Source organism: Medicago sativa, chromosome 2 (assembly GCF_051527215.1).
Source record: "Medicago sativa cultivar Bolivia chromosome 2, Bolivia_mono, whole genome shotgun sequence".
Taxonomy (NCBI): Eukaryota; Viridiplantae; Streptophyta; class Magnoliopsida; order Fabales; family Fabaceae; genus Medicago; species Medicago sativa.
In genome coordinates, this window is record NC_140750.1 from 75,633,056 (window position 1) to 75,648,734 (window position 15,679).

The 15,679-nt window shown below is 35.2% G+C and overlaps 2 protein-coding genes across 2 annotated transcripts; one reads left to right on the forward strand and one right to left on the reverse strand.

The window, feature by feature from the left end:
• Positions 1–920: 920 nt before the first annotated feature.
• On the forward strand, positions 921–3,418 carry LOC146950781 (Pentatricopeptide repeat (PPR) superfamily protein). The gene has a single exon (XM_085746758.1). The coding sequence runs from the start codon at positions 942–944 to the stop codon at positions 3,012–3,014; it is 2,073 nt and encodes a 690-aa protein (XP_085602884.1). The 5' UTR covers positions 921–941; the 3' UTR covers positions 3,015–3,418.
• A 6,664-nt stretch (positions 3,419–10,082) lies between these two features.
• LOC146950782 (F-box/LRR-repeat protein 13-like) lies at positions 10,083–13,345 on the reverse strand. The gene is made up of 5 exons (XM_085746726.1): positions 13,287–13,345; positions 13,143–13,193; positions 11,143–12,375; positions 10,780–10,935; positions 10,083–10,684 (listed from the first exon to the last, which is right to left on the reverse strand). The coding sequence occupies exons 2-5, from the start codon at positions 13,185–13,187 to the stop codon at positions 10,394–10,396; spliced, it is 1,725 nt and encodes a 574-aa protein (XP_085602852.1). The 5' UTR covers positions 13,188–13,193; positions 13,287–13,345; the 3' UTR covers positions 10,083–10,393.
• Positions 13,346–15,679: the final 2,334 nt, after the last annotated feature.

The window sequence follows — 15,679 nt, forward strand, 5'->3', positions numbered from 1 at the left end:
TCCAAATAAATTAAAATAAGCTCTTTTTACTCTATCTAATAGTATGCAGGATTGTTCATATTGGAGCGTGGTTCATATTTTAATAAAATTTAAGAATAAAATTTACTTAAATTAATTTAGAGGAATTAACAACACACACTTTTTAACACATTATCTTTGATTGGTTAAAATTTACATAAATCCAACCAAATCATGTGGGTCCCATATAAATTTAGTGGGTCTCATGTAAATTTTAATCAATCAAAAAGAGTGTGTTGAAAAGTGTATGTTAAAATGTGTACTGCTAGCATTTCTTATTAATTTAAGATCATTTTCCAGTTCAACAAGAGGTCTGATTTCGCATTCGGTCATAAGAATGCAGAATGGTTAAATTTCTTGACAAGAACTTTGCTACTCGTTGATGTTTTAGCCAAGTAAGAGATGATTCTTTGGAGTTGTATTAAGCACACACAATTCAAAATTTAGTACAACATATTTTTACGAGAGAACCACAAAATTGATCACGTCTTCATAAGTCATAGTTAAATTAGTCATTGACTCTATTAATATTTCAAACTAGTAATTCACTTACGTTGGTTTAATGATATTGATTTGGGACTTGACAATGTGCTAAGTCTCATGTTCAATTCTTTAAATTTAGGTGGGCCAATTTACTTTTAAAAAATATATTTCAAAACTAGTGAGCATTTTGTGAAAAGTTTTTCAAATAGGTCTCAATTTGATGATTTACTATTTTGTTTTTGGGTCCCCGGGGCACTGGTTAAGGAACCTAAAAAAGGAAATTTTAAAGTAAAAATAACACTTTTTATGTTTTTGAGGAGTTGACAGCACAAATTCCAATGTAATACTTTCTACATCTGATTCTTTAACGAGTGCCCCGGGCACTGGTTAACATTTCCCTTTGTTTTTTTACTAGAGAGAAAGAACATAGTATTTGAAACATGTATCTATTAGCACAACAACGATGGCATGGCAAGATGGCCTTAGAACTAACGAACTGGTGCATAGCATCAGGATTGAAGTCCTTGAAACACGCAAAACTCGCACACTGCCGCCTTCTCCGCCTCAACCTTCACCATGACAACGACCTCCTCAGCATCATTCTCCGCTCTACCATATCCTTCTCCACCAACCCCCAATACCCAATCCTCGTTTTCCACAAAACTTCAACAAATCCAAACACATTTCTATATAACACCATGATCCGCGGCATGGTGTCCAAAGACCGGTTCAATGACGCAGTTCATCTCTACGCTTCAATGCACAAAGCTGCTATTGTTCCTGATAGCTTCACTTTCAGTTTTGTACTTAAAGCTTGTGCAAGACTCAATCTTTTTCATCTGGGTGTGATGATACATTCACTTGTGTTTAAAACTGGTTTTGATTGTGATGTTTTTGTGAAAACGAATGTGGTTTGTTTTTATTCGAAATGTGGGTTTTTAAGGGATGCATGGAAGGTGTTTGATGATATGGGTGTTAAAAATGTTGTGTCTTGGACTGGTATGATTTGTGGGTGTATTGAGTTTGGGAAGTTTAGGGAAGCGGTTGATTTGTTTAGAGGGTTGTTGGAAAGTGGTTTGAGGCCGGATGGTTTTGTTATTGTGAGGGTTTTGCGTGCCTGTGCAAGGTTAGGTGATTTGGAGAGTGGGAGGTGGATAGATAGGTGTTTGAGGGAGTGTGGTTTGTCTAGGAATGTTTTTGTGGCTACTTCTTTGGTGGATATGTATACGAAATGTGGAAGTATGGAGGAAGCGAGGTTTGTGTTTGATGGAATGGTTGAGAAGGATGTTGTTTGTTGGAGTGCTATGATTCAGGGTTATGCGTCGAATGGGTTACCTAGAGAGGCAATTGAGTTGTTTTTTGAAATGAGGAAGGTAAATGTGAGACCGGATTGTTATGCTATGGTGGGAGCTCTCTCTTCATGTGCGAGTTTGGGAGCGTTGGAGTTGGGGAATTGGGCTAAGGGTTTGATGAATTATGATGAGTTTTTGTCTAACCCTGTGTTGGGTACTTCCTTGATTGATTTTTATGCAAAATGTGGAAGCGTGGAGGAGGCTTTGGGGGTTTACAAAATGATGAAGGAGAAAGATTGTGTGGTTTTCAATGCTGTTATTTCTGGACTGGCTATGTACGGACAAGTTGGGGCTGCATTTGGTGTTTTTGGCCAAATGGGGAAGTTTGGAATTCCGCCGAATGAGCATACTTTTGTTGGTTTGCTTTGTGGATGTACTCATGCTGGTCTGGTTGATGATGGTCGTCGTTATTTTAATAGCATGAGTCGTGACTTTTCTGTGACTCCTACTATTGAACATTATGGATGCATGGTGGATCTCCTAGCCCGTGCAGGTTTCTTGGATGAAGCACATAATTTGATCAAGGGTATGCCAATGAAGGCTAATGTTATTGTTTGGGGGTCACTGTTGGGAGGATGTCGGTTGCATCGGGAAACACAGTTGGCTGAACATGTGCTGAAGCAGCTGATTGAGTTAGAACCATGGAATTCGGGACATTATGTTCTCTTATCAAATATATATTCAGCAAGTCATAGATGGGACGAGGCAGAAAAAATAAGGTCAACAGTGAATGAGAAAGGGATGCAAAAGTTACCTGGGTATAGTTGGGTTGAAGTTGACGGGGTTATTCATGAATTCCTTGTGGGGGACACTTCCCATCCGTTATCACAGAAGATATATGACAAGCTTGAAAGCTTATTTAAGGACTTGAAAGAAGCTGGTTATACTCCGACCACCGAGTTTGTGCTCTTTGATGTAGAGGAAGAGGAAAAAGAGCACTTCCTTGGCTGTCATAGTGAGAAATTAGCTGTTGCATTTGCACTGATCAGTACTGGTGCCAAAGATGTGATTCGTGTTGTTAAAAATCTTCGTCTATGCGGCGATTGTCATGAGGCAATAAAACTCATTTCAAAGGTTACCGGGAGAGAGATAGTCATTAGGGACAATAATAGATTCCATTGTTTCAGGGATGGTGCATGTTCTTGTCGGGATTATTGGTAAAATTTTGATGTATATTCAGTTTTAAAATTGAGTTCATTGTTTGCATCCCTTCAAAATTGTGCCATCCTTTACAGAAATTCGCGAAGGGGATAAACAAAATTTGTGACATCTTGCACCTGCCTTGAATATAGCAGAGATCCAAAATAGTTTTGTTACATTCAGATGAAGAAATGGGCACTTGTTTAATCCACCTAAATATCTAACTTCATAATTCCTCCCATACCTCAACTTGACATAGATGTACGGGTTCCAAAATTGAACTCCGGAGTTGCAGTTGTCTATGAAAATGCAAATTGTTTTCTCGAGGTCTGGAATGATTACAAGTGAGCACTTGAATTACATTACAAAGTTGCTGTCTATTTTTTCATTCAATATGAGCCTAATTAATTTGATATTGTGGAAAACCTTTGCATGACGAACTTACTAATCGGGTGGAGAACTTAACCATTTTAGATTAAATTATATAAGCAACTTAGACAATGTCAGTCATTTGAAGTCTAGCAAGTAAGGCAAACATTTTGTAGCAAGTGAAAATTTGAACTATGAATTCATCAAGTTATTATGCCAACGGTTACATCTAACAAATTCATCCAAAAGTAACAGCATTCAAAAACTTTTACACATGTTCAAAGTTTTACAATGCATGTTACCAAAAGGTGCCACTACTTTAAAAAAAAACAAAAAAAAAAAGAGGTTTCCTATCCTTACAGAAGGATGCTTAACATAGGCATAATCTAAAATTTGAAAAGATCAAGAAGCTCTGGCGGCCCTTGTGCAGCATTGGCTGGCTGTGGCGGCCCTTGTGCAGCATTGGCTGGCTGTGGTGGCCCTTGTGCAGCAATGGCTGGCTGTGGTGGCCCTTGTGCAGCATCGGCTGGCTGTGGTGGCCCTTGTGCAGCAGCATTAGGTTGCTGTGCTTGCAATTGTTCGACTCTTAGCCTAAGCGTATGCAGTTGCTGTTGGTATTCGTTAACTTGGTTCTGCAGGATATCTATTTGGTCCCGGGCCTCCATATATGGACGGTACGACCCTCGGATAGGATCTGCATGCCTGTTGTTGGCTTCCCATCTAAGAGCATTCGCCAACGAATGCCTCTGCTGATCTGTTTGTGCACTATTGTTAATCCACTCCTGTACTCGTTTGAAACCGTATAATCTATTAACTCCTTCATAGGACTCCACAGTTGGGAAATAGGGAGCATAGATGCATTCTCCTTGAACACACTTTGCCCTCCTAACTTTGCAACATCCACAACGCACCATGTCTGCAGATAAACAAACAATATTCAGCTTATTAAATTCAAACATATAGAACATTATTGAATTCCAAAGATTCTATCTAATAACACAGGTACAAAAGTAATTCGTTAATTATCACCGTAATCATGATCCAAACAAAATAAAATGAAATGGTAAAAAATCCAATTCACAGAAATAAAAATCACTAGGCATGTAAATAATAACCACCTTAAAACTAATCATGACCCTAATTAATCATGATCCAAACAAAATAAAATGAAATGGTAAAAAATTCAATTCACAGAAATAAAAATCACTAGGCATGTAAATAATAACCACCTAAAACTAATCATGACCCTAATTAATCATGATCCAAACAAAATAAAATGAAATGGTAAAAAATCCAATTCACAGAAATAAAAATCACTAGGCATGTAAATAATAACTACCATACAACTAATTCTGACCCTAATCATGATCCAAACAAAGAAATTAAAATAAAATGGTAAGAAATCTAGTTCACAGGAATAAAAAGAGTAACTAAAAAAAAAAAGGATTAAAAGGGGTAAATTAAATAGATTAATTACCTTCTTTTTCCGAAAGAAAGCAACACTGAAGGAAGGAGAAGATAACGAAGATAGAACAAAATCACAGACTGAAATTAAAAGAAAATTCAGCAAAATGTTATAACAAAATAATAAATGGTAGATATGTATTAGAACCAAAAAAAGCAATTCACAACAAGGTTGAATATAAAAAAAAAATATAAAAAAAAAAACAGATATAGAGTAAAAAAGATTAAATTACCGTTCTTTATCTGAAAGAAAGAAAGAACCAAGCACTTATGGGAGAAGATAAGAAAGGAACCTATAAAATTCAACAAACACCATTATTTCTTCACCAAAAACTGATATAAAGAAAAAAAGAATTAAACTGGGTAGATGAAATACCTTATCTGAAAGAAAGAGGAATCTGATGGAGAAGATAGTGAAGGTATGGAACAAATCACACTCTGAAATTGAAGGACAATTCAAGGAATTGAAGATTTTATTATGTTTTAACAAAATAAAATTGTAGAATATTGAGAAGGAACAAAAGGATCTAACCCTAAATTCAACAAGGTTGAATGGTGAATGCGCACAAATCTTGAGTACTCTATCGAAACTGTGAAGTGAGTGAGTTTGTTATTCTTCTGGTGAATAATTTCAATCAGTTGAGGATGAAAACTTGGCGCGTATGGCTTATATAAGAATAGAGCAACGACTAGTTCCTACTATATGGGCTAATTTTCGAGGTTATCTATTAGGGTGTTAGGCCCAACCCAATGTCTTTAGTATATTGCTGTTCACACTCCACCATCTTTGGAATATTACGGGACTGATAGATAGAGAAAAAAATGTTTATAACCAATGTTTTTTTTATATAAATAAGGTATGAAAACCCTAAAATTTAAATTTCTAATTTAAGAGGAAAAATGTAAACATATAAACATAAAATGCTAATGATACTTGATTATGAAAACTTACTTGTTATTTGAGTGTTGGTTGATTTAAACTTGAAGAAATTGGGGATATGGTTGATTTGAGAGAGTTTTTAAAGATTTTAGATGTGAAATGTTGAAGAATGGGAAAATGAGGTATTGTCTGACCTTTAAATACACGCCATGTGACTTAACTTACGCTGGATCTACCGAATGTGACTTAAGTCACGTAGATTGTATTCCAACGTGACTGAAGTCACATAGATTATATACTCACGCGAGTTAAGTCACGTAGAGGTATTTTGGGAAGTTCGGTTGGACGTGAGCAATTTATGTCGAGAGAAGAGCAATTTTCAAGGATGAGGTTTTGTTTTATTGCACTTGGCATCAGTCCACCGATCTAACCATACTCTACAATAAATCTCACATCCATTGATGTTTTTATTTATGGACACAAACGTGCATCTGGCTAAATATGTGACTTTGAAGGTACGTAGCTGCTTAATTATGGACAGTGTGGTTTTCATTTTCTGCTTGCTTCAATTATGGATCATACTAATTTGTTCCCTAAGGGCATAAGTTAATATCTAAAAAAATAATTAATTTCTACATTTAACTCTATACTTGTGCTTAAAGGCACAAGTTAGCATTTCCCTTCAATCAATATCATTCACTTCTAGAATATGTTCTTATTGTCAATTGGAAACACGATTGGCCCTCAACTTCACTTTTGGTTATTATTGTTGCTACATTTATATTTTCTCTTCTATCTCCTCCATCGTTTATATATATCTTACCTTTACATTTTAATTCTCTTTCCAACTTCTTTTGCCAAGTTCTTCTTCCTTCTTTAAGAGATCGATAATTCTCAGGCTCCATATGATATCTAAAAATTGAAAATATAGGCGAGCTCTATTGTTGATCACCATCATAAGTGGTCTATTGTGAATTAGTATTTAAAGTTATCAAAGTTTTCAAAAACAATCGACAATACTATCCAAAAATAAAAACTCAATGCAAGCTACATTTTTATTTTTGTTGTTTTAATCAAACTAATTCCAATTAAATCAATATTTCAATCGTAAAAATGTGAAGAATCATTAACATCTATTAACAAAAGACAACGTCGGTCATATTAGAATTTCTCACAAATATAATATATTTGTATTATATCTATACTATATATAAAGAAAATAACTCATTTCAACTTTTTTGGGATGATTTTTTCTTTCCAAAAATGCCCTCAATTTTGAATACAAATAATACAAGTAACAAATAGATAAGAATAATATTAAATATTAAAAAATGTAACAAACAAAATAAGAATATATATATATATATATATATATATATGTTTTTTTTCTTTATCATTTAAAAAATGTAACAAACTAGATGAGTATATTTATACTTACTTTTTCATTATCCCAATTATACTCTTAAACAACTTTTTCTACAATAAAGATCGTTGTTGGTTTTATTAAAAAAATATTAGATTATATTTTTTTGTAATATTATTGGTGTCATTGAAATAAATAATCATGATTATTTTGGTTTGTTATAACTTGAAAGCAACAACGTTTATATTTTTAGTTTTAACCCAAATCAAAATTTCATACAAAAACACTGTTAATAATTTTCAAACAACGCAATAAGAAAATGGAAAGACGGACACGTGATTGCAACGTGCCCGTTTTTTCGCTAGTTACCATATAATTTGCCTATTTGGTAATGAATAGGAATGAAGGAGATGGAAGAAAAAGAAGTGATTTGTTATGTTAAATTAAAAAAAGAAAAGGAGTAGCGGAAAGGCCGTATAGCCAGATCAGATTGTACGGACTGGGTCATGCGGTTTTCAGGTAGGACATGTTTTTATCTATGAAGCCCCGATACGCATACGTTATATGTATGTAAAATACTTGAAGAAAATAAATATTGATTAAAAGAACTCAACACAAATTTTATCTAATGTTGATTAACTGAATCACCTCTCTCGTTATCTTGATTAACTGAAGTATAATTTTGAGTATTAAATTTTATTTTTTTAAAACAATTATCCGATACTTTTCAGATACATTTGGGATACGAGGAATAGGCAGTGGAAAACTTATATGTGCGCACTACCGGATGTTTCTATTATATTTGGTATATATGTAATTGACTAAGTAATGATGATTTCTATTTAAGGTACGTCATCCATTTTGAAGTATATGGGATTCAGAGGATTCTTGTCAAACATTAGAAAAATGATATATTCCTCCTCTTTTTTTTTTGGTATATAATTGACAAGAATGCATCTTCGCGCAGGTATCGGTGCAAGATATATTCCCGGGCAAGAATGCGTCTTTGTGCGTCACCGATACCATACGAAGACGCATTCTTGCCGAACATTAGAAAAATGATATATTCCTCCTTCTTTAAATATCAGGATAATAAATAAGGAATAATCTTCTAATCCTATCAGGATAATTTCTAACCCAACCTATACTCAGGATAAAAATTACAAAGGAAAGTCAGGATAGGATAGGAAAATGGTTTATTTTATCCTATCCCTTTGGTGCATCAAACATGAGATTTAAGCAGGATATGATTAATGTATCATATCCTGTCTCCCTATCCTGACCATCAAACACACCCTTATTGTCAAGAAGATCGCCGCTTCGAGCACTAGAGAGTTTCTAACCTTCTGGGCATCCGCGAAGCTCCATCGGAGACTTTCCGAAAACCCTGTGGTGCTCAGAGTGGTGTCGGAAGATTGTCTGCGCCTTCTTGAACTCCCTTCGCTTAACGCGGGACAAAGGAAGTTTTTGCTGCAATGCAACTTACTCTCAGTGGTCATGCATTGTACTGCGTTGTCAGAGCGGCTCAAATGTTTCAACAACCGCACCCCGACCTGCCAAGGATTCAATCTGTTCTCAGCAGCGCCCAGATGAAGCCATGTACTTCTTGATCATGTTGAAGGTGCTGGCAAGCGAAGGTTTTGACAGAGATAGGGTTTTATCCCTCTTTCGTTACCTTTTCACTCGACAGCGTCTTGCTCACTGTAGAAGCGTCATCGGTGCCGACGGTCTTCTCTTCGATTGGAGTCAACTCGAACTACGTTTTATGCCCCCAGGTTTGGACTACAAGTTCACTTGACTTTCCGACGTGGCTTATGCGACGAGCAACAGGATCCGCAATTCTCACTTGCCACCTCCAGGCGCAAACGATGATTATGATATGATTAACATCTGCCTTTCTTGCCGTCTCGACACCGAGCTTGGTTGGTTTCTGGGGCACTTCCGCTTCTTCGACCTTGATTTCCTATTGTAAAGACCTAAAGGCCTTTTTTTGTAATATATCGTAAGAATTCGGATTACATAATCCGGAAATCATGGGAGGAGTACGGATTATGTAATCCGGACTGTGTCAAGATGTTTTGGACAAAGGTTTCAAAAGGTTTTCAAAGATTATGTAATCTGTATTATTTTTGTTCGTATATTTGTGTTTTTATTTGCATTTATTTTATGAATCTAACATCTAAATAATATAAAATAAATCAAAGTCTAAGCAAAGTGTGAAATTCTGATAAAAGTGTTTTCTGGATTATATAATCCGGAAATTTCTGGGAAATTATTTATCCAAATTATATAATCTGAAGGGCTTTTTTGTACATTTGCAGGGAGCGCAAGAACTTAAGAGGGGTGGGAAAAGTAACAGTCCTTCAATTTATACTATTCTATTAGAATGTTTTTAACCAATCTCAAATGAGCAGGAGCAGGTTATTTGCTCTAGGATCTCAAACGATGAAGTGATGTACCACAGTAAATTTATAAGTTCTTGCACTGATGAGTTGCTTTATTTTTTGAACACGAAAATTCTATCATGTAGTCTATAACATTGAAGCAAAAATCTCATTTGAAATTGGCAAAAGTATATTAGGATCGATTGATTACATCATTTTTAGCTTTTCGGCACAATAGATAGATGAATGAAGATGGAAACTATCATATTTTGTTAAAGAACTTATTTTAATGAAACAAATTGCTCAATATATCAATATATAGAAAGATCTTTATAGACCATTTCATATTTTATTCCATGTAGGTATCTGTCGAATTTCATACTTTCATAGCTCAATAATAATAAAAATACGCCATATCTCAACCGAGCTAAGCAAACCTTTATTTCCTAGACCGGTTAAAACTATACACTTTGCTAAACTACAAAAGTCTAGCTGATTTCTCACAACAATCTCATGTTAATTAAATCACAACAAGAAAAAGAATTAAACTTCAGAATCATTAATGGTATAAATTCTTAGGGGTGAGGGCCGCTGAACCCAATGTTATCCCAAAACTCAAAGATAAGATGAAAGCTGTAAGTCCAAGCATGATGGACAAGTTCTAGCATTTTTTTTTTTCTGGCAAAAAATCATGTCAAGCTTCATTTCCAAGCAAACCATTCTCAACACTTGCATAGTTACATGGTTTCATTTCCATGCAAACATTTATCAACAAAACAAAAGAGAGTTTGTACGATAATATAAAACATAAACTGATTTGGTTCATGAAGTGCAAGACAAGCTCCATAAACTATTGTTGGTAGTCTACCTAAGTGAAGGAAGCTATTTAACTCAAGCACAGAGTTTTGAATTAATGTTAGCCGAGTAAATTTAATTCCTACTAAAAAGAAATTCTTTCCCGAAACTTAATATCACAACTTCCCATGCCTTCAAGTTGGTTCTTGACATCCGCCAGGTTCATGAAATGCTTGTAAAAACCTCGAAAAAATGACGAATAAGTTATCTGGATCTCCTCTAAAAGTCTAGCATTTTTTAAAATAAACTCAATGAATCGAATTCCACAATCAGAGCCATCATATATTGAAATGTGAAGCATCTTGAGAGAAGATTTAAAACAAGGAGGCACTGGAATTAATGTGGAGTCATTCATATCCAAGAATTTGGTAACTGCCTAAATAAGAATCAATTAACAAGTCAATGGATGGAAATAATATCATTCTTTTAACCTAGAAATGGGGGAGATTATAAGAAGGATATAAGGTGTACCAGAGGTAAAACAAGAGCTTCCAGTTTAGGACACCTTAGGAGAAATTCCATTAATGTTTTTCTACTGAAGTTGTCAATCTCCAAAGCCAGACAAAGATGTGTCAAATTGTGGAACTCAGGAAGGAGATGGAGATGATCAATTACATAGAGAGGTTTCTAGAAAAAGGAAACAAAAATAAATTTGCATGGTAAACACAACCAAAGGCAACATTGTGCGTCAAAACACATCATTTTATACACAATATTTAAAAAGATAAAATGAAGATGAAGAAAAAAAAAAGGCAATACATACCCTGAACATTATATTATACACAATATTTAAAAAGATTAAATGAAGATGATGAGAAAAAAGGTAATACATACCCTAAAAGTGTCCTTTGATAGTGTAAGAGACTTGACACTTGCAAGTCCACTCAGTAGCAGAACCGAATAAGGAGAGGAAACATGTTGCATTAAATAAGTAACTGGAAGGTGTATGTCAAATTCAATATATGCATCAACTATGGAAGGTGGGGGGTTAACAATGATTAATTGTATGGTTGGACGACTTGTGCAAGCTAAAGATACAAGATTGACAGCATCAATCTTGACTGAGAAATTAGAGACATCATGACAATTTAGGCAATAAGGGTCAGAACGGATGGTCAAAATCCTCAATGTGGAAGTAGCAATGGTGATCTGCTTGATGTACAACCAATAGCAATAGTTCAAAGTCAAATCTTGTAGGATAGGGCACCCCTCAGAAAAAAATTGTTCAATTGACTTGTCACTTTCAAAGGTAGCATATGAAAGATTTAAAGTCTTGAGGGTAGGGAATCGAATACCGGTAGGAATAAATAGAGTAAAGCCACCAAGCTGCAACGATAGTTTAGTCAATGAGTGAGATGTTGAGAAACTACAGGGTAACACACAAGTGGTATTTCGATATTTTGTATCACTTATGCAAAGTTGAAGGTTCTGGACTTTGTGGGTGAGTAGAGAAGATAGTAAAGAAGTAAGTTTGCGTGCATCAAGAGCAACAGATAGTTGACAAGGATGATCGTGTGCATCACGAAAAAATCGGGGTGTTATTTTAATGGTGAGGCTTTGTATTTCCACGTTAGATTTGTGAAGTAGTGTGGCAACTATACCTAAAAGAGAATTTGCTGTTGCTGAGTTTTGATTTTGAGGATGAGAAGGACTAATAATATGAAAATCAAAGACAGATAATTGAGTCCACAAGTACCTCCACTTTGTTGCTAATATGGAAGTTTTGACAGCATCTTTGGTGGAGAGAAATGAAAGAATATGGTGAAGAATGTTATCGGGTAAGTCACTAATATTTTTCACCGTTTTGAGTGATGATTCATTGATGAGATTTTTCACCTTTTCGAGTGGTGATTCATTGATGAGATATGCCTGACTGCCCAAAATAAGGTACGGAAGATGGTGGACATCTTTGGACACCATGTTGTTGCTCATCTTTCTAGGTCTCATGTTCAAATCTGGTGATAACAATTCAAATGTTGGACAAGTCCATTCAGGGGTTGCTCCGACTTCGATTAGGTCCTGCGTTGGACAAGTCCATTCAGGGGTTGCTCCGATTTCGATTAGGTCCTGCTGATGATGAACAATGGGATTAGTCACTCAGCTTAACGCTAAGTTTTAAAAATAAATATATAATAACAATGATAAAAATAAAAGTTGTAATTTGAACGAAGGCTTATCCCTGTAATACTTTTGTTTTAGATTCCAACTTGTTATTTGCAAATTCTTCTCTTTTAAACCTTCTTGATATCAAACTTTAAAATTAACGTACTTTCGTCTATGTAATTTGAGCGAATTTTATTTTACCTTCCAAACAATATTATCATATTTTGTACGCTCAACTTTCATAAAGATCTCTAAAGTACAACGTTAGAATCTAAAAAATAATGAGTAAACCACCAAATTGATCCATGTCTATGTAAGTCACCTTCAAATTAGTCCCTAACTCTATTAATATTTCAAAATAGTCTCTGTCTTTGTCAAAAGTTTCTCAATTAAGTGTCTCGTCATGTGAAAAACAAAGAGAGAGGGATCGAATTGAGAAACTTTTGATAATATTGAGAGGGATCTTGGAAATATTAATAGAGTCGGGACTAATTTGAGAGTGACTTACAAAGATTGGGATAAAATCGGTGGTTTACTCAAAAATCTTACAGGATGTCAAAGATGTCAGGATGTAAACCAAAACTCATTCAAATTAAAGGGGTAAATACTATTTAAACTTAGAAATATTTGCTAGTAATAGAAACATTAAATAACTGTTCTTAATTTCAAAAAAATATAACAACACTTATTCAGAATTGAAGCGATTGAATGTAGTGGAAACTCAATCATACCTTGCTGCTGCTGCTGCTGATTTCCATCTTCTTCTTTTTAAACATAATTATCTGTTCTTAATTTGGAAAAAAAAATTAGAACAGCGCTTACACAGAATCAAATTATTAAGCGATTGGTTGATTGTATATGAAAACGAATCATACCTTGCTGCATGAGTGAGAGCTGCGCAGTGTGTTTGTGGAGGAGAAAGAGAAACTAACTTGGTATTTTGCTCACGCTCCCCTTTTTTTGTTTGGGTTAACATGTCTCTACGCCCTGTAACTTGGACAAATTTCGATGTAAAATAAAAAATTTAGATTTCAACTCTGTAATTTAATATTCTTTCGTTTTAGACACTGAGGTCTTATGACTGGACAAAATGCTGACGTGGTATGCTGAGTGACGCATTGACTGTGAATATATGATTATGTGGCACGCTGACTATATAATTAATATTTTTTAAGGGCACACGTGGCATTTTGCCTATTTTTTAAAATAAAAAAATAATATAAATGAAATTATATTAATTTAAAATAAAAATTAATTTAAAAAATCTGAAAATTAATTTTCGAAAATAAAAAATCGTAAAAAACAATATATTATCGAAAAAAATCGAATTTTCTAAAGAGAAATTAAAAATTCTGGAATTTAATTTTTAAAATGAAAAAAAGAAAATTTAGAAAAACATATTTGAAATTAAAAAAAAGTTCAGATTTTTTCGAAATAAAAATGTTTTTTAAAATCTTTTCGACCAAAAATAAAAATTATGGAATTTTTATTATTTTTTAAAATCTGAATATAATTTTTTTATGACTCAGTGTGCCACGTCATCATGTTTGCACAGTCAGATGACCTCTGGGTGTAAAACGAAAGAATCTTCAAATTACAGGGTCTATTTCGAAAGAATCTTCAAATTACAGAGTTGGAATCTAAACTTTTTTTTTACAAGGGGTAAACCGGAACTCGCCGAAATTACAGGGGGTAAAGACATATTAACCCTTTTATTTTTAACGTGAATGGTATAATTAAAGTGTGTGTTTTGATCAATTAGTTTTTTTCGCTTAATTACAGTTTTGGCTCTCCAAGTATCCAAATGTTACGATTTTGACCTCTAAAAAAAATAATCACCTTTTTATTCAAAAAAAAAAATCACTTTCGAGCCCTCTATGTTTACCCCTTTTGCAGTTTTGGTCCCCCAGGTAAATTTTGACCCATTCAACGCTGATGTGGCACCCACATCACGTAAGTAAGGTGCCACGTTTTATATTTTTTTGCCCCGTTCTCAAAACAACATTGTTAAACCCATCAAAAAGCTTAACCTTCATTTTCGCCCCTTATGTCCCATCGAACCCAGCAATATCACTCAAGCCCTTCGTGACCCTGATTGGCGCTTTGCTATGCAAGCTGAATTTGATGCCTTATACAACAATAACACCTGGGATCTTGTTAGCTGGTCCTCTGCTCACAATTTGGTTGGGTGTCAATGGGGTTTTCGTATCAAACGAAATCCGGATGGCTCCATTGATCGTTACAAGGCACGAGTAGTCGCCAAAGGATTTCATCAACGCCCTGGTTGTGACTACACGGAAACATTCAGTCTAGTTGTTAAACTGGTGACTATTCGAATTGTCCTAACACTTGCAGTTCGTTAAGGATGGTCCCTTCGTCAGCTTGATGTCAACAATGTGTTCCTTCAAGGTACACTCAAGGAGGAAGTATTCATGTTACAGCTACCTGGATTTGTCAACAAAAACTTCCCTGATCATATTTGTTGCCTCAAAAAGGCATTTTACAGGTTAAAGCAGGCACCTCGTGCCTGGTATACGGAGCTTCGGGTATTCCTATTATCCATTGGCTTCGTCAACTCCACTGTTGATGCATCTTTTTTCATCCAATACAAATCAGGTGTTAAACTATACTTATTAGTATATGTTGATGATATCATTGTCACCGGGAGTTCTCCTGCAAAGGTCTCCAAACTCATCGCCACACTCGCCGCTCGCTTTTCCTTCAAAGACCTTGGATATCTTAATTATTTCTTGGGGGTCGAAGTGATTCCCTCTACTGCGGGTATATTCATTTCCCAAAGGAAATATATCACTGATCTACTACATAATTTAGGCATGGCAGATACGAAACCAGCATGCACTCCATTGTCTGCCACAAATAAGTTACTCGAGGATTCCGGCGATCTCCTACCGACCCCAACCGAGTATCGAACGCTCATTGGAAGCCTCCAATACTTGAGCCTTACTCACCCAGACATTGCCTTCAGTACAAACAAACTCGCCCAATTCATGCAGAACCCCAGAACGGCGCATTTGACTACACTCAAAAGAGTGCTCAGATACTTGGTGGGTTCTTGTGACTAAGGTGTGTTCATCTCGACGACCGCCCCACTAAATCTCCACGCCTACTCACATGCGAATTGGGCAGGCGACAAGGATGATTATATCTCCACCACTGGTTATCTGTTATATCTTGGCAGCACGCCCATCTCTTGGAGCTCTCGAAAATAATTTTATGTTGCTCGATCTTCCACATAAGCAGAATATAA

Coding starts and splice junctions, on each gene's coding strand:
- LOC146950781 (XM_085746758.1), top strand. CDS start 942: ATGTATCTATTAGCACAACAACGATGGCATGGCAAGATGGCCTTAGAA.
- LOC146950782 (XM_085746726.1), bottom strand. CDS start 13,187: ATGTTTAAAAAGAAGAAGATGGAAATCAGCAGCAGCAGCAGCAAG. Junction 10,936..11,142: donor TATCAAAGGACACTTTTAGG/GTATGTATTACC, acceptor TCCTTTTTCTAG/AAACCTCTCTATGTAATTGA. Junction 10,685..10,779: donor AAGCTCTTGTTTTACCTCTG/GTACACCTTATA, acceptor ATTCTTATTTAG/GCAGTTACCAAATTCTTGGA.